The sequence below is a fragment of the Aptenodytes patagonicus genome, chromosome Z, assembly GCF_965638725.1.
Source record: "Aptenodytes patagonicus chromosome Z, bAptPat1.pri.cur, whole genome shotgun sequence".
Classification (NCBI taxonomy): Eukaryota; Metazoa; Chordata; class Aves; order Sphenisciformes; family Spheniscidae; genus Aptenodytes; species Aptenodytes patagonicus.
The window spans coordinates 22,018,393-22,038,154 of record NC_134982.1 but is presented as its reverse complement, the minus strand read 5'-3'; the positions used below and the strand labels follow the sequence as shown (position 1 = coordinate 22,038,154).

Genomic DNA, 19,762 nt, shown 5'->3' with positions numbered 1-19,762 from the left:
AAAGGGCCTGTTTTGTTTTGTTTTCTGACATTGGTTGGTGGCCTCTGGGAGAAACAGTGTGCCAGGATACATTTAGAAAGCAGGCGAGTGCACCCTAAGGCATGCTCAGACATGCTGGATGCCCCCAGCCACAGGTGACCCGGGGTGGCAGAGTGTAAGAAATGTGGAGGCACAGAAAATCTCATGGGAAGGGCACTGCCCTGAAAACTGCTGGACAGAACATAGAGCCAGAGGCATATTTTAGCAGGACATCACACTAGGTGATCACCCGAGGTTCCTTCCAGCCAACATTTCTATGATACAACAGCTTCATTTCCCAGAGCCTTAACCAGCCTGAGCCAAAAAGGTAGGATAGGACAAACAGGAACTTACAGAAAAGGTGGCCGGATATTTGGGGCAGACCTTGCAGTACCCGCCTAGTACCTGGTGCAGCATGAGCACAATAGGCATGGTTTGGACCCATGGCAGGATTGTACTGTTGCAGCAACATTAGGGGCCCTGGTCTTAAAGATATAATATACTCTGTAATGGCAGTACTTGCAATTAAAAACTAATGAGTGTTGAAATAATTTGTAGCACACACATAGCAAATAGGAGTTCTACAGAAGCATATGAGCGACCAAAGAACACATATAAAATTATGTACCTAATTTGCATGCACAGCAAAATGCCATAAATAAATGGAGAAACTGTGTGTCAAACTACATATGCAACTGTCCATTTGCGTGTGCAGTTACTCAGAGTCTATTCAAAGCCCTGTGCACAGCTCTGCCTGCTAATCCTTTGCCAGAATGTAGATCACAATACATCATACAGACCACAAATAAAAGGAACCAAGAGATTCATGCTATCTGTGAGTCATTCTTTTTATTTCCGTTCTGACAAGTGACACCAAACTTTCATGAACATATGAAGCTTTGAACTCAGCTGAGATGCATGACATGAATATGTCAGAAAAGCTGTGTGAGTAATGCAGCTGGCAAGTGTGCATGCATTTGCTTTCAAGAAGTTCCAAGCCTTTTTTACTAAAATGCTTTAAAAGCATTTTAGTAAGTGCTGACTATATTGGGGTTTCACACAATAGACAATGCATGTAGTGCTCAGAGCAAACATTCATGAAGAGACAAAATAGCATAAGCATTATGTTCCACACCCTTTTTTTGTAGTGATTAGTGAATAAACTTGATTAAATGTGTTTGCTGTGATTCCTGTGTCAATATTGACATTATGTTAATTAATTCTCTCTACTGGCTAGTTTGTCACATTTCTGTATTTTCTTGGTATGATATCTCTGTGAGGTAAAGTTACATGACTCAACTGAATTTATTTGATCCTGTCTGTTTTCACTTCATTCTAACATTACTCTTTTAATAATACTATTATGTTAAACAACCATGAACTAATTTCTGAAAAAAGGCTGTACCACTTACAAAAGGTACTGAATAGGGTGACAAGGAATGGCTAAGATGTGAGATGGTCTTTGTGTCTGGAACGATGAAATAGTCTGGGAATTTCAGCCTGGAGAAAAAGGAGGGGTATGAGAGAGGTCTCTGAAACCAACGGCGTTACAGAGCAGGTAACAGCAAACAATTGTTCCCTCTGTCAGAATATAACAGTGAAGAAACATCAAATAAAACTAGCAAGTGGCCAATTCAAAGCAGAAGCAGATAAATCGGATGAACTGCGCAAATTTAAAGATGTTGTGGATATGGTTTCAAAGACACCACTGGACAAGTCCATGGAAAAAAATCATGAAAGGGTTATTGAATATAAAGGTACTGCCTTTGGTTCATGAGACCCACATATAATTTGCTACAGTCTGGGAAAGTATCACTATATGTTTGCCCTTTTATACCTTTCACAAGGCACCTACTTCTGGCCATTACTGTAGGTAAGGTAGTACACTGCTTGCAGCTGTGATCTGTGGTGTCATCACCAGTGTCATGCCCTATGTCATTAACAACAAACTTTAAAAAAATCTAAAATGGAAACGAGACAAATTCTGTCTTCATAAACATTCTGTTAATTTCCCTTCAAGGTCAGATCTGGTTTTCTTAACCATTCTTTCTCTCTTTTGTGCACTTCCATTAGTGTTATGAGAGAGGTACCCAGAGCTACCACAGGATACTTGACTAGTTTAGCCAGACCTTCCCAGGTAATGAGGCTTATTGCTGGTTGATCTAAACCACTTGTTTGGGTTACACTTGAGAAATAAGCCAGCACTGAGATTTAAAGAAATGATTGATTACATCTTGTTAATAAAATTGAAGGCCATACTTTTCAAAGAGGTTAGCAGCCACAGAAGAGGCACAATTTTCTGATAACACTGTTCTCAACAGGACACCATGTTTCCCAGAGGGTTAAATGCCCAGTGCTCTTTTTGACCTTTTGAAAACCCGGCCCAAAATGTGCATGTATTCATCTTCTCAGTGACTTCAAATAAACCAGGGCTGAAAATAAAACCACACTTGAGAACAGAGTGTTTCACATGTTCTTCATAAAGCACTCATGTGTTGTGCTTGTAATTGTGGCTGCCATCAATGTTGCAGACCATGGCATTCAAAGGACCCACAGTCTTAAAATGTCTTGCTGGACACAAAAATCTATATCATTATTTTTAAAACTTGTCCGCAAGAGATGTTATCAACTCACTGGCAGAGAAAGAAAAGACGGTCCGAAGTGTTTGACACAACACGTGCCCTTCAAACTGGCCAACATAGCCAGAGCACTTACTACAATTCAGGGAAATTCGTTCTGCTGCTTTTCCTGACACCACCTCCCACAATCTTTGAGCAGATTTAAGAAATGATTGCAGCTGTACAGGAAACATATAAACATTTGTGTATGCAGTCTGAGTGCGGTAAATGACATACTGGATCAGAGCCACAATTTATCCAATACAATAATCTGCCCTTGAGATAGCCACAGGATGTATATATGAGTAAGGAAAACCCCAGAGTAGATAAAGATGGGAATAGAGGATAATCTGCTTCCATAAAGATTGAATTCTAAATCCCAGGAGTTAGATGTTGCTTTAAAGCCTGAAACATGAGTTTTGATATCTATCTCATTACTCTTTTTTTTTTTTGCAAGCATTGGTTATTACAGCTGAGGATTCTTGACTGTACAACATGCAAAGTTCCTTCTCATCTTGCTAAATTCATGACCTTGGGGATTCCTTGTCAACTCACTGCATTAATCTTTATATAGGAAAATAGTTCGAGGAGTAGAAATTCAGATTAGTTATGTGACTTAAATCTGCAATGTAGAATTTGAAGATTTTTTTAATGTTTATTGCCAGACTTTTTAGTGTCAAGTCTAAATTTGGGTTAAAAGTGTACAGTTACATTTTTTGGGTCTCTTTCTACATTGAATACGCTTTCCTAGCTCCTATTAAAATGAATAAATATCAGAAATGCTTACAGATGGAAGAACAGGTTATGGCAATATATATAACATGACAAGTATTTCTGCAAAGAAAAATATCCTCTGTTAAAGCAGGTGCAATGTTAACCATTTTGGTTTTGTTGCAAACAGTTTTAGAAACTCAGTTCTTCACAAATGTTGGCAACTTTTCTGGACATAACCTGCTGTTAAATCTTTTCTGTCACCTTTCAAGGACTAATTTATGGTCATTTTTAATGTCTACTTTTAAGGTGTGCTTTTACACATATGTAACTCTTACTTAGACAGATGCAATAGGAAGGTATGTTATTCTGATGAAATTATTTACCAGGACAAGCAATTGTACAACTAGAAAAATTGTTTAAAAAAAATCAGGTCAGCAAGCTATGAATATACATAAGTTAAGAACCACCAGCATGGGATTAGATCCAGCACAGGTGGTATACTGTGAAATGCCACCATCTCTCTCTGTTTCCCATGCAGTTACTCTTATAACACCCTTTCCCCTAAATGTCTATATAGCAATAGTGACACACATGTTCACCAGACTGAGCCTTTACCACAATCAGTTTTAAAAATAATAACAAACCCATGCCCAATACAGCACAGAAATTGACCTCCAATGATGCCAGGGTTTGATTTGCACACCTGCTGAGCATGCTCTCCAGAGATCAGCAAATTTGAATGAAAAAAACAGGCCAGGTAGTAGTATTATGATGATGCTCTGGAGATTTTCCATTACAGTTTGGCCAGTGTCACCTCAAAAACATTTCATAGTATGAAAGGTTATCACTGCTGGGCAGAAACAGAAAGAACAGAGATGTTCACAGCTCCGTAATTTTCTATGTGGACAATATTTGCTTCCTAGAGGGAGACTTTATGAAACAGAGGTTCATGTTATTTACACCTGTGTAAATGTGCAGTAGGTGAACTGTTAGCAGTGGGAGTTGGATATTGGCATCTTTCTGTTTTGGATTATTGGTATTGGAAATCATAACCCAAATGTTCTCAACTTGCAAAAAGGTCTAATTCACATTTTGAGTAAGCTGTTTCTTCAATCTCTCTTCTCCTTGTTTTTTTTTGTTGGTTTGTTGGTGTTGGTTTTTTTTTTTAGTTTTTCCCTGGCTAGGACGTATCTGCCTATAGCTATAACTATCTAAACATATTGTATGTTTACATAAACACACACATGCTTAATCTTGCTGCTTATCACAAAGGCCATAACGTACTTCCTATCTAAGGAGCAGCATAAGGAACATTTTATCAGATATGTCTTTAGTCTAAGCCAACCTCTGAGCCAGCACTGGTCTTATGGACACTTTTAGATGACAGACATGTCACAGCTCTGCATAAGATCATCCTTGGACACATGTCCATTCTAATGATGTTACAGTATTAGTGATAACAAGGACAGTTCAGACCTCAGCCTGAGAAACAAAGGGGAGGCAGTGTATGACTATTCCTTTACAGTGAATGTATCACAAACATTTCATTACAAATACTGTAGCAATTAATAACATTACTTTGTGCATTCTCACAAGCAATCATAAAGCTTTTGTGATTTCTTTTCTTACCAAGTTGCTCTGCTAAATGTTTGCCTCTCTCAGTGAAGATTACCCGTTCATCCTCCATGTCACATTTGTTACCGACCAGAATAACCTGGGCATTATCCCAAGAGTATGTTTTGATTTGAGTTGACCTTAAAAGAGAGACACAGGGAGAGAGAGAGAGAGAGAGAAGTCAGACAAAGCAAATTCCCCTTAAATCAATTTCAAACAGAATTGTAACAAGGCAAAAAAGACAATACTGATTTTGACATCTAGGGCAACAGGATTCTGTTTAATTCTGGATTTCAAATAAACTAAGGATTATCTGTCAGAAATTATTACAGGAATAATATCAACATAGGTTTTATTTTTGCTTGTTAAGACAGTCTTTCAATATTTTCTCCTGCCATCAACATTCTTCTTATATTTTTAGAAGGAAGTGGTGACACTTCCTCCCACACAATTAAAAAAAGTATTTTCACTTTTTAATGCAAATCTTATAATCTAAAACCACAGCTTTGAAACAAAATCAACAGCTTGTTCATTTCTTATCTTTCACCTTTTAAAAACAGGATCTAAATTTATCAGCAAAACTTCAAAGCCATTCTGTCTTCCTTCTGTGGTTTCTCTCCAACACATTCCACTATAGGTCTTTGACCTACCAGGATGACAGCAACGTTTACATTGTGCATTAAGCCATGGATGTGGACTGTGTCTGAGCTTTGATTTACCTCCCATTTAAATCATACAAGTCCTAAGTATGACTACAGCTGAACTGGAGTATCTGAGGCCTTGAAACACCACGGGACCTTGAGTGCTGGTGGTGAAACAGCTTACCATACAAAGCTCTCTTCTGCAATTTGAATGCAATGCAGCTAATGGGCAACTTAGGAGCACACTCGTAGCACCTCTCAGTCTCTGACTGCCACCATTCTGCTGATACTCAGGCCTGCTCTGTAGGAAGGAAAGGTCCACGTCCTGGCTCCAGGCTCAGCCAGGAGTGATGCTGCTGGCTACCACCTTCTAACTGAGAGCAGTACCTGCCCTTGAAGGTAACGCAGGGTGCAGCAAGCTTACTCTAAGCACTTACCCTTTGCCTTGGAATTGTGACTATGTCTGGCTTTAGGCTCTGAGTCAAGTACTTGGTAAGATATTAATATATCTTCTGTACCCATATGATCAGTGGAGAGAGAAAAAGATGTAGATCATCTCTCCCTCTCTCCCCCTTTGGACAATACAGAGTGCTTAGAAAAACCGCACTGAAATGGAAACTAATCTGCTTAACTACACATTTAGGAGAGGGCACCCTGGAAGGGAACCATGTTGTGTATCAGAGCCCTGGGTCTCTGTGAGAAAAGATGAAATAGCTTTGAAAATCTGTCTCCTAAGTGTTTTGGAAGCTGGTCTGTGTGGGTACTAAGTTCACTACTGACCCCTTCTCATAACACAGCCGTTATCTCTACATATTCAGATCCCTGTCTGCAAAATGTTTCATGCACAAAAAAAGATCATGATGTAGTACGACAACCATTTCTAGTGAAAGACAGAAAGTGGATCAAATCTCTTCAGCTGGCTTTGCTTATTGCAAGACCAGAGGGATGCACATAGGCAAAAACTGCTACAGCTATCATTGTAAGCCTTCATCATTGCCCACAGGCCCAGACCCTCCTGCATGAGTCAAAGCACCTTTAAGCCATGTGTGATGGGTTTGCAGTGCCAAGCAGAGGAATTGAAGGGGAAGGATCACACTGCCTTTAGCGTTGTTTCACTTCATTAGAATGACCAAAAAGAAGCTGAAGCAAGCCCCGGGCATTTTTTGCTACAGATTGTTCCCTTGGGCCTGCCTTGATCTTTCCTTCAAGAAATGGACACTGTGCTTTTTTAAATCTGTTTTATAGTGATTTGAGTAGGCGATCATAAGGTATTGTGACCAAAGCAGAAGTCAGACTTCCCTGTACACTTACATTTTACTAAAGATACAATTGCTCAGAAAAAAGGGTACCATGTACACATTTTGGCAGAAATGTTCTTTTGGAACCATCTGAGTTCTTCTGGAATCTGTGGTTAAGCAAAAATAGATTTTTTTTTTTTTTTTAAACCAGAACTACATTTGTCACTATAGCAACTTTGCAAATACTAGTAGCTCAAACATCAGAGGATGTTAGTCCATTAAGGACTCTAAAAGAGCTTAGCTTTCAACAGTTATGAGTTGAGGGTCAGTTTGTTCCCGTTATGTCACCAGGAAATTGAAGATGTTTCAAAAGCAAAATATACAGTAAAAATATTAAGCTTTACAGAAGGAATTGCTTGCATACTCTGCAAAGGTGAAATATAAGAAATTGATGAATGAAGAAATACAACCTGGAGAAATATCATCACACCAGTGTAAAGAGAATTAATTCAGCCTTTTTTTGCAGACTTTTGCTCCAGAGCCTTACATGAGTTTCTTTGCTGTCCTGGTTTTGGCTGGAATAGAGTTAATTTCCTTCCTAGTAGCTGGTACAGTGCTGTGTTTTGGATTTGGGATGAGAACAATATTGATAACACACCGATGTTTTAGTTGTTGCTAAGTAATGCTTACACTAGTCAAGGACTTTTCAGCTTCCCATGCTCTACCGACGGAGAAGGCTGGAGGTGCACAAGAAGCTGGGAGGGGGCACAGCCAGGACAGCTGACCCAAACTGGCCACAGGGACATTCCATACCATGTGATGTCATGCTCAGTACATCAGCTGGAGAAAAGCTGGATGGGGGGGGCCGCTGCTCGGGGACTGGCTGGGCATTGGTCAGCGGGTGGTGAGCAATTGCATCATGCATCACTTGCTTTGCATATTATTATTATTATTATTATTATTATTTTGTTTCAATTATTAAACTGTTTTTATCTGAACCCATGAGTTTTTCTCACTTCTACTCTTCCAATTCTCTCCCCCATCCCACTGGGTGGGGGGAGTGAGCGAGCGGCTGTGTAGTGCTCAGTTGCCGGCTGAGGTTGAACCATGACATTTGCTTAAGAATGGAACCCCCTTCATTTTACTGTGCATTACCTGTGCATTCAAATGCTTCTCATTACCAGAGTGACTTATTTTATTCTTAGACTTTTTTATCTGGTTAGCTTATGTCTCATCTTCTAGTTATAAAGAATTTTTTAAGCAACAAGAGAAGAGATCTTGTCCTTGACAACAGTTCCAAAGGCTTATGTTTTGCAAAAGACTCTGTAGTGCAAAAATACAACTGTTTGACTGTGAAAATCAGTCAAATGTATCCACACCCAACCCCACATCAGTAGGAGCTTGGATTCAAATAATATAATAGGCTTATCACTGTTATGTTTTCTTTTAGACATACATTTCCACTAATGGCTTCTATAGATTTTGATTCCCACAATTCTCCACAAAAGCCGACACACAGGTAATTTAAAAAAGAGATTTTGCTGTTCCTTGCGTACGTGACCTTGCAAATGACTGAGGCTTCTAATTAATCCAAAACACCAACCATTGTCCTTGTAAATAACTTTAGCCTCAGGAAGACTGAAGACATGAAAAGGCAAAGCTGATATTTGCAGTAAGCTGAATACAGTGATTCTTGTTCAGTCTCAGTGACTTGGTGTATGTCAATAGTAATTTACCCTGTAAATCTTTCACATTCTACTTGTATGGTAGGCAGGCAATCTGCAACATGCTTGAATTTTTATAATGTATAGACACCAGAGGGTCAGATTAATGCAGGAGTTCAATGATCCATTACTTTCAGTGATCAACGCAAGACTTGTTCTCCCTGGAATATTCTGCCATATTCCTTGTCAGAAAAGAGCACTTGCTGAATGGTAAGAAAAGCAATGCTCTTTGATCACCTTGAAACAGTGCTGTATTTTCCACTACTGGTTCAAAGTACGTAAAGTTACATCAATAAATCTCCAAAAGAATTTTGGACTATTATGACAGAAGACTGTCAGAGACAATATGGAAGCTTTTTTCCTTTGTTTTATGGAATGAAATACTATGTGAAAAAAAAAAGTTCAAAACACAGTTTTGTGTTTTGAACACAAAAACCCTACTTTGTTTGAAATTAACCCTAAAGGAAAGGCAAAGTTAAACAGTTCACACTGGCATATGCACGTATACGCACTGCTTCAGTATTACCATGCTACCTAGTTCTGCTCCTAGGAAATGCCTTGTAATACTTGTTAGTTCACAAAATATTCTTCTGAAAATATTGCTTTTTAGTTCAATAGAGTATAACAAGATTTTGTATTGCTGCCGCTTCCAACACTGTCATTTACTGAAGGAGAGAATAAAACCAGTGTTGCCTAGGCAAAGCTATCCACTGTTACCTCATCTCTCATGAGCACACAGGTTTCAAAGTGAGTATTACAATGCTTAAAATGGTGAACACACCATTATAAAGACCAAAGACACTATCATAATGCACTACCCCCCTCCAAGTCTGCCAAAAAAATTAAATGTCAGTTCTGGTTATAACCAAGCATAGTGAAAATGCACCTTCATGACAGAGAGGAAGCTGTAGGTAAAAGCTCTACGTTGCAGCACATTATCTTTTGGGAAAAGATCAGGTACAAGCTTAAAGGGCTACGTCTATTCTCAGATAAGACTCTGCTTGAGGTCTATAAAAGAATCAGTTTATATAAAGAACTTGGTTCTAGCAGGAAGACTGAAACCAACCATAAAAGAACAAAACTTTCAAAGAAGCAGGAGACTAACCTTTGTGCAGCTGTGTGACCCTGCATCTTTGAACATGCAAGAGCTTCAAATAGTTGTCCAGGCAACAATGGTGGGGTGTTTATGCTCATGTGGGCAGCTTACAAGAAGTACTGCACAGCATGATGGATTTGGGTTCAGAAATAGGCAGCCCCAGCTGGCTGAGGTAGCTGAGATGCTGGAAGCCAAGGTAGCTAGCACAGAGCAATATGGGAGCACTGCTGTGATGTTACTGTTGTGCAAACTAGCTTGTTCACATTAAATTATGTGATAAAAGCTCATCTGCACATCCACAAAGGAGCACAGAGAGACGGTGGCAGGTGGGAGAGCCCAAATAATATCCTAGCCCTGACTGCTTCCAGGCCAATTGCAGGAGCCATCAGCCTCTCAAAGGGGCACAAAGGCAGGTGACAACCCAAATTAAGGGCTCAGAAGAAGGGACACCACATCCAGGCCCCTCCCAGGACTGTCCCAGGACAGCCTCAGCTCCACTATCCAGGTGTGAAACCCATCACCATGGGTCAACACTGATGGCTTGTATGTTCATGTGCCAGCAACTGGGGAGACTGGGATCCAGGGGCAGTTACTGGGCAGACTGAGTGTATTGTGCCCAGCTGATGGAGGAACCTACACTGTATATATGTCTACACAGATATATATTCTCACTAGTGGACGTCCATGCTGCTCTGCCAGGGAGAGGAACAGGATGAGGCTGTTGGTGCTGTTTGTGTTTGTGGGAGCGCTCTGTGTGTCTGTCCGTGGTCTGTGTGGCTGGCCATGTATATATCCATATATATGTGTTATACATGTGTGTGTTGTGTGCACATGCCTGCTGGGAATAAGTCTTCAGACTCACTACTGGTTGGACCTGGGGCATGGAGCCACAGCAGTCTCACCTCTCTCGAGCTGTCAGATCCAGCATGATATATTTTCCCCTAAGAGTTCAGACTTAACTCAGCTATACCTGAGTAACACTGCATTGTACCCTGGAGAAACTGCTACAGAAGCCAAACCTGCCACTTGTACTCAATACATTTCAGGTTGCACCCACTGATTGGCATGCCTTAGGCTTCACTCCGAATATGTCTCCAGAGGATCACTTTTTACTAACTCATATAAGTCCAGAACAAACATTAATCTAACCTGGAATAGTCTCTAGTATATTCTCACCCACAGACAGCAAGGATAGCAAACAAATACATTTGATAAAGATATGCCCATATAGTAAATATATCAGGAATATGAACTTTTAGAGACAGCTGCAATCTATGCACCACTGTTTGGACCTAGAGCCCTCCAAGGATGCCTGCCATCCCTAGAGGGGCTGGTTTCTATGGGCTTTTTAGATGAATTATGTAGTGAGTCACATGCACTGACAGCAGAGAAGCACCCTAACAGAAATGCTCCAGAGGGGGCCATGTATAATGTTTATTCCAGCAAGTTCAGGGAACATGTTGTACTTCTGATGTTCTAGTTTCAGAAAGGAGTACGCAATTAACTGGAGTGCATCATCTTGCCAGGAAAACAAATTAAAAAAAAAAAAAAAAAGGCAAAAAACCCCCTAACCTAAAACCAAATTAACAAAAACTCTACCAAAACATCTTCATTTTTTGAAGTTACTGTTATGTTGAGTTCACTGATTGATCCTTAAAATTTTCCCATCTCTGTCTATAGCATGGTGCCTCCAAAGCCTATTAGCTGAACTATCAGGGGTTGCAGTGTATTGACGGGATCTGGGGTGGAGTCCAGGTTATCAGTTCTAAGACTTTCCCAGTTTACTCCCAGAGGGGGAATGTCAGAGAAGCAGCTATGAGTTTGGAGGTGTGTCCAAAAACATTCAGTGCTCCCAGTTAAACTTCCTCCCTTTATTTTCAAGTAAGCGTGCCAAATGCCTGGCTACCTCTGAGCAGAAAGGCTTGCTTTCCAGCATTTTCAGGAGACATAATTTTCCTTCTGTAATTGAGCCAATGGAGGGTATCTTTCCCCACTTCCCCCAGTCCCCATGCTATGATGTGGGAAGGTATGGCACAGCCCACTCCAACCCCTGACACAGACTGGGATGGTAAGGGGAAGCTCTGCCGTTCCCATCTTTTTAGGGGATGGGATCATGTCAGGAGCCCTTTCCCACCCTCCTTGTCTGTGAGGAGCTCTGGCACTCTCCCCATTCAAGCTGTCTTTTCCACAGGGTGAGTCTGAGGTCTCCCTCACATTCCCAAGTGTCTTCTATACTTCAGTGTGTACCATATGCTCCATTCCTTTCCCCATGCCCTCCTTTATGTCTCTTAAACCCTTATTATTCCCAGCAATCCTGATAGGTTATGTGCCTTAGGAATGCCCCTGTATCTTGGAGGTTTCCCATCTCCTCTTTCTATCCCATTCATCTTGGGGATAGGATGGAGATGGGGCCTATATAGGATTATTCTTTACAGTGCATTAAATGATTGCAATGCTCAATCTTGATGGCCATTTGGAAGCTGGCTCTGTACCAGCTGCTCTGCACTTGGCGCTCAGACCCTGCTGCGGGGAGGGCAGGGAAAGAGGTGGCCTCAGGCTTTCCATCTGTTCTCCAGTAAATAACCCACTGTTAGTGGGAGATGAGCCATCCAAAATGTATAAACCTATCAACCAAAAACCCCAACTCAACTTTCTGATTGGGATTTTGAAGACAGTGCTGAAGTTAAAAATTTGAAGCACTCTGAGGAAAAACAAGACAGAAGAGTCCTGGAGTACTTGAATACCAGACTTTTTGTGGCCATGATTACTGGCATAGTAGTAATATATGAGAAATAATTAGTAATAACATCAGTAATAATAAAAAGAAGATCCTAACATTTGCCAGATTTTAGCTGAACTGATGAGCAGCTGGGGGCATACACAGCCCCAAGAAACAGAACTAGCTTGGAGAAACAGCTCAGGATCTTTTCTCCCTTACTGACAAGGAAGTTCTGGATATTTGCAACTTTTAAACTCAAACTGTTGCTACTCATTTCATCATTCTGGCATGTTCCAGCTGAGGGACATAAAAGCTAAATGATTATGGATAATACAATTCTTTTACCTCTTGCATTCATGAACCCCTTTATAATTATTGAAGCAATTAGTGAAAACCAACAAAAGCGATCAATAAAGGAAATAATTTTCAAAATAGAAAGCTGAGGTAGATGAACCTGTGACAGGAATGGGGAAATTGCACCTCAGTCCTTTTCATCAAGGATTTAAATCTAGTGGACATCCTAGCATCTACACTTCTATTCAGAATAGATGACGTATACTGAATTTGCAATGCTTACTTTCAGTGATGGTACCAGCACCTGCTGACTGCAAGTGCTTATTGACATGTGACAGAGAATAGGCTAAGATGTCCCAGGAACACAGGACTATCAAACATGGATGGAGGGGGGCAAAGAAAGGGAAAAAATGAACAAAATAAATTTCTTCCATCCTCAGTATCACAAAGCAGCAAGGAAAAGGATCTGGGGAGAAGTGGATGTAATAGCAAAAATGGGATATACCAACCCCTTTACTCTTACAACAGACCGGGATAGATGAATATTGGCCAGGACTGACTGTATTTGATGTGTCAGTTATTGTTTATACAATATTCTGTTTTCTGTCTGGATTGAAGGGCAAATGAATTGAAAAATGCCTTATGATTGTGAAATAAGCTGATATTGACGAAACCAGAAGAATACCAATGACTCACCACTTCCTTCTGACAGGCTTTATCTTCCTTGTGCAAAGCCAAAGGGTGCACACCATGCAATGAAAGGCTACACGTTTAACCTTCCCTTGGAGGAAGATAAATCGATGATGCAGAAGCTGCATGACAGGTGTGACAGTAACAAACTTCTGGTTCACTTTCAGCCAGAAGACTAGTCAAAATGCACATTATCCAGAGCATCACAGGTTTTCATTGTTCTGGTAGGAATTGCGTCTACTTTAAGGAAAATAAATTTAGCTTTGCCAGTGAACAAAACACAAAAGCTACCTTAATAGAAGACCCCAATACAAGTTTGTGAGGCCATAACTTCATTTTAGAAAACCACATGCCACATTTCAGTTTTGGCAGGTTATAAAGATAAGAAAAGTTAATCCAGTTCTTTTGGAGGGTAAAACTGAGCTAATCTTTAACATATACATTTTTGTAACATTATTAAAGGAAATATGACATCATTTTGCAAAAAGTTTAGTTATTCAAAAAAAAAAAAAAAAAAGAAACAGGAGAGAACAGCTAAAGATGTAAGAGCCGGTATTCTCTGTGCGTTTATGACATTTATTCTTATGTAAGTACCTTAGTGATAATACATTACCATAATTGTAATGAGGAAGTATATGCTTGCTCAATAATGTCCACTCTGGGTCTGCATTTAACACAATGCAGTAAGAACTGACATGGCATTGATAACTATGTAATTCCGTGTGGTACCTAAGATGGGAAGTAAGCATCACAGAGATTCATCAATCAGAATTTTCTTTCTTTCTAATCAACCATTTCTATCTGTTCTTACCTTGCACACGGAAGTGCCTTCCCATCCAGAATCCTCTGCTGAGTACTTTATTGAATTACATTCCATTTTTAATGTAATATACAAATAATTTTCTTAATAGTCCATGAATTAGTTTTGGTGCCTTTTCTATACAGTGTTGGTTCAAATAAGAGTACCAAGTGTCTGTTGTTTTCAGAAGATTATTTTCTGACACTAAAATGCAAATCCACTGGATAATGGTATATGTTATCAAATGAATATATTGTGGGAAAAAGACATTCATGTTCAAACTGTAATTCTCATGTACGTCCCTCTACTTGGAGTTACAATGAAGGATCAGAGGCCTGCAGGGTATACTTAATTTGTATTAATCAGGTTGCAGATGTCCTTAATTTTTGCATCTTTGGCACAATATCTGCATCCTGCTTTCTTCCCAGCTGTCAAATACACCTTAGAATCATAGAATCATTGAGGTTGGAAAAGACCTCTAAGATCATCGAGTCCAACCGTCAACCCAACACCACCATGCCCACTAAACCATGTCCCCAAGTGCCTCATCTACTCGTCTTTTAAATACCTCCAGGGATGGGGACTCAACCACTTCCCTGGGCAGCCTGGTCCAATGTTTCACCACTCTTTCAGTAAAGAAATTTTTCCTTACATCCAATCTAAACCTCCCCTGCCGCAACTTGAGGCCATTTCCTCTCGTCCTATCGCTTGTTACTTGGGAGAAAAGACCGACACCCACCTCACTACAACCTCCTTCCAGGTAGTTGTAGAGAGCGATGAGGTCTCCCCTCAGCCTCCTTTTCTGCAGGCTAAACAACCCCAGTTCCCTCAGCCGCTCCTCAGAAGACTTGTTCTCCAGACCCCCTCCAGCCTCGTTGCCCTTCTCTGGACACGCTCCAGCACCTCGACGTCCTTCTTGTAGTGAGGGGCCCAAAACTGAACACAGTATTCAAGGTGCGGCCTCGAATGAAACTACTTTCCAATACCTGGAACTACTTTCCAACACCAGTGCAGCAGGAGCCCAATTATGCACTTACTACATTTAAAAAAAAAAAAAAAAAAAAGACTGTGCTCTAACTTGGTACTACACTCTGTATCCTTCCTCCCCAGTACCTCCTGTGCCTGAGCTCTGACTGCCATCTCTTTAGAAGAAAATCCCACCAGGTGAGGTGTTTTCCTGTACCTGCAGAGCCAGCACACCAAAGCTGGCACTTAAACAGCTGGCAGTTAGTCTAAGAACAGCCTTAGGCAGAGTAAGGTCCCGACACACAGTATGTCACCCTGACGTTGCACACCCTGGAGGCTTTTTTGTCATGGAGGCAGATGACAGAGTACTCATATGGAAGCTCCTGACCTACTCCTAAGCAAGGTGGACTTTGGCCGATGGTGTGCAGAATTAATAAAAGACAGTAAATTTTCTGTCAAAGCGAACTGTATTTCTTTCCTTTTCTGATGTGTAGTATATACTTCTTTTCCAGGCTTTTTGTTTAGAAACATTGAACAGATGTTTACACAGACAGTGGAGAAGAGACAGCAAATACTGTGTTAGACATTAAGGGCAGAGAGATCTTCCAACCTACTACCTTATATTTTGTGTCATGATTAAACAGAATAAAATACATTTCAATATTCTTATTCACAGGAGTACAAAATCCTCTCCTACAACAAGGTTTACTTATGAGCAGACCAACAAATATAACACATTTTTCACAGTGGGACACAGTAATGACACATGTTAATGAAGAGTTTTTATGTCATGTATAATGCCGCAAGCTGTGTCATACTGTGGGAAGTGATTTAGCAACTCACCACACAGACAAAAGGCTGTACATTTTAATTTTCTCCCCACTGGGAAACCCACCATTAAATTATGATCCTTCAAAGCTACGACATGCACAGTGTACACGACCATAAAAAATTAGGGTTTGAAAGGAGATGGAAAAAAGTATTTACAGGAAAATAATTTTCATGGAAACAATAAAAGGCAAAATACAGTCTGTACTTGCACATCTTTTGACTATCCCCATGGTTTCATGTTCCAGATGCTTCCAAATAAATGATCCTGTTAATCACCTATATATGTTGATTGCACAGACTGTCACTGGAACTCTGAGTAATGACCCTAATCAATACGGCTGATCCTAACTCTGGTATTTGAAAAACATAGCTGTGAAATAAGGGAGTACTGAAGTAATTTACTAAAGCAACTACAGCATCTGTCTGAGTGTATTACACTTTTAAGTAAATGAGCAATTTGCTGTCACTTAAAAATATATTTTCTGCTTGCCATTTTGTATTCATATGTGTGTGTATATATATATATATAAGGAAACAGATACAGACACATATGTATGTGTCCTCACATTTGCTGTTTTTCTTTCTCACAGTGATGTGCTTTTGAGAATTAAAAAAAAAAAAAAAAAAAAAATAGTTAAGCAAGCAATACTGATGCTGAGCAAGTGTTTTTGGTCCTACATGCTCATATCTCATACTTTCCTCTCCACTGCACCAGTAACAGTCCCTTAACCCTGGACTGCACTACTCTGCCGAAGAGCTTCTCTTGCACTTCTGGAATTATGTATTAGCCTCTCGCCTTCAGCCCCAAAGAGCACCTGCACAGCAATGGCATTTTGGAAGTAGCAAAGTTTTTACAGGCACAGTCAAGTTCTTTTGGTTTGTAACAACATTGATAGTTCTGTGGGCATAATTTAGCTTGGTCAGAGTTATTTATCTTTCCTTTTTCTATTTAAATAGCAAATCCAGATTCATATTTGCAATATATATGGCAAGTGTCTGACAACAAGACGTCCCTATTTTAGGGAATTTCTCATTAAACAATTCTCTGGAATTCTGGATTGACCCTGACTTTTTAGTGTCATATCTCATTATGAAATTTGTTGCATATTTGTGGCTATTAATCCCTTCCTGCCTTTTTCGCCAGGAATGTCTTCCAAGTTTCTCTCACTTCTCAAATTCACTGGTTTGGATTTTATTTCCTCTATTGCTTTAGCTTTCATTTTTCAAGTTTAAGTGAATTCTGCTTTTGCTTCTCTTATATCTGATCCTGTTAGATCATTTGGGGTTATTTTTCTTATCTGGTATTTTGCACAAACTCTTTCATAAAAAAGTCTTATATGCACACAAATTGTGTTCTGAAATGCTGGTGGTCATGTTTTCACGAAGGGGTTAAAACAATATGACCTAATTTTAATCACTGAAAAAGCTTACTAGGTCATTGAAGCCACCTGTGATAAATTATCATGGACTATGCCTGTTAAGGATTCATCCAGCTTGCAAGTCATGTGTCAGGGCTATCATGTGAGTCATTTTACTTCTTGTTGATAAGATAGACAGTATTGTTTTACTAGAACATCAAGGATATGTTAGTTCTGTAATAGTACATTTTATGCCAGAACTGGTATAAATCCTATCAGCATTTTGTCTTTAAAGTTACTTATCTTGTTATCTTCTGGAAGCAGAGCAAAGGAAACGTTCAGAGCTACACTTGAACCCTAGGCATAAAAATGTGATTCCACCGTTGTGTCCTTGCACCAATACCTCTTTGGAAGTAATTTCCCTATGTGGCTGTACACTTGCCAGCACAAGAGATTTGAGGTCTGAAATTTTGCATCAGAATACGTGTGGCCTAATTTTCATCTGAACACCTGAGCTTCTGCCTTTTTTCACAGATACCTGACACTGGACTGGCAAAATGGCAACTACCTTAATCTCACTGTTAACTGATACTGGTTAATCAGACAAGTATGAGTTATATAATTGTACCTTTTTTTTTTTTCCTTTGAGGCCCTGAAGGTAAATTTTGAATTAGTCTGGTCACACTTTGCTTTTGTGATACCGCTGATCAAAATTCATTTTGTGAGGGCTGCCAGGAGCCAAAGCCAACAGTGAAAACCATTTCACTGTACACCCTGCCTGGCACAGGGTGGCAGGATTGTCTTGCTGACTCACCCTGCAAGCAAGTAAACTGCAAGTTTATTTCTGCTGACTCAAAGGATGACAGGAAGCATTAGACTTTAGATTTTATTTCTAGGATTAAAAATAAAGCAAGAAAAGAGGTTGTAAAAAAAAAAAAAAAAAAAAAAAGAGTTGCGTATTCATTCAGAATGTCAGTAGTGCTGCTACCTGATTCACAAATCAAAAGACTGTGTTTATATATATGTATGTGTGTATCTATATATACATATTTGCCTCTCAAACCCTAGCTATTATATATTTGAATTTTGTTCTCCATAACAATTCTTAAAACAAAACTATAGTGCTTGTCCCTGACCCCAGAAGCCAGATTTAAAAGGAAATCCTGAGTATGGTGGAAGCTGTCAGCAACATATGCAGGCATGAATACAACTTTTTAGTAAAAAATTTGGAGATTAGATTTAAAGCTTTCTAACACTTGAAAACTGAACACAGTGGCGTTTCAATGTGATACGGCCTAACCTCTCTTAGGGCTCATGTTGAACTTCCATAAATTAAAGTTTATCTCACTCTGCCTGTGAGCACTTTAAAGCATACTGTTTAAACCATGTTAGCTAACACATTTTTAAGGTTACAGCTGCTCTCCAGTAATAAAAAAAGAAGTGTTTAATACTGTCTTATTGACACTTCATCACTGACTTCAGCAGGTAGAGACCGCTCTTGGAGGACACAACTGTGTGCATTAAACAGGTGCTTGGGTAGACAGTAATCTTTGGATGGAAAGCTTATAAGAGCAAGCATCACAAAATCAAAAGTTCATCAGTGAAATTGTTCTGTATCCGCAGAGTGGTAGAGTGAAGTAATGTACTGGAAAATCAAGAGAACAAAACGTTTCCTATGCACTGTTCCAGAAATGAAAGCCTACAATTGCAAACAAGTAAGTGTGAATCAATGAGTTGGACAGCAGGTCCTTATAAGGCATGGAGCAGAGGAAATGACTGCGCTTTACCAGAAAGTGTTTCCAGTCTGGATGTAGCTATATCAACAAAACTGTATTTTGCCCTGGAATGTAATAAACTGTCATGCACTGCCAACTCTGATCCTATAGCAAATCAAATAAAGCAGTAAAACTTTTGCCTGTATAACCACATCCCTATTAGAGATTTCTCTTGGCAGAGCTAGACAGGTTAAGAGTTACAACTCTTCACAGCTCTGACACAGATGGGCTGGCAGAGGTCTTTTTGGGTGCAATTCGTCTGGTCTATTCTAGACAACTACTTTAGAATGAGATGACTAATGAGCAAAAAGTGTCTGTTTCTTGCCATTGACTAGAAAGGATACTAATGCATTTAATTTGGATATGGACATCTGCAATGTATCAGCTAAATTTATTCTGAGGAGTCTCACCCACAGCTTTGGATGTTGTCAAGGTCTCCAGGGTTACAGAACTCACTAATAGACTAAAAGATTTGCCTACAGAATAGCAGTATCAGATGAAGGTTCCCCATACACCTCTACTTTACAGATATAAACTAGCAAACATCCAAGCAGACTTATCTCATACCAGAGAATTATTTCTGTGAAGGTATTAACACTCAGGAGATAGTTTAGCTAATGAATTTATATAAGCTTTGTTGTTATGAAACATTTCTAGGCAAGGCTGA

The 19,762-nt window shown here is 39.7% G+C and overlaps 1 protein-coding gene across 1 annotated transcript in view; it reads right to left on the bottom strand.

Moving 5' to 3' along the window:
• The window catches only part of RAB3C (RAB3C, member RAS oncogene family), a 138,638-nt gene that overhangs the window by 8,877 nt on the left and 109,999 nt on the right, over positions 1-19,762 (bottom strand). Inside the window, exon 4 of the mRNA XM_076362969.1 lies at positions 4,980-5,104. Coding sequence (XP_076219084.1) covers positions 4,980-5,104 — 125 coding nt within the window. The remainder of the gene's footprint in view (positions 1-4,979; positions 5,105-19,762) is intronic.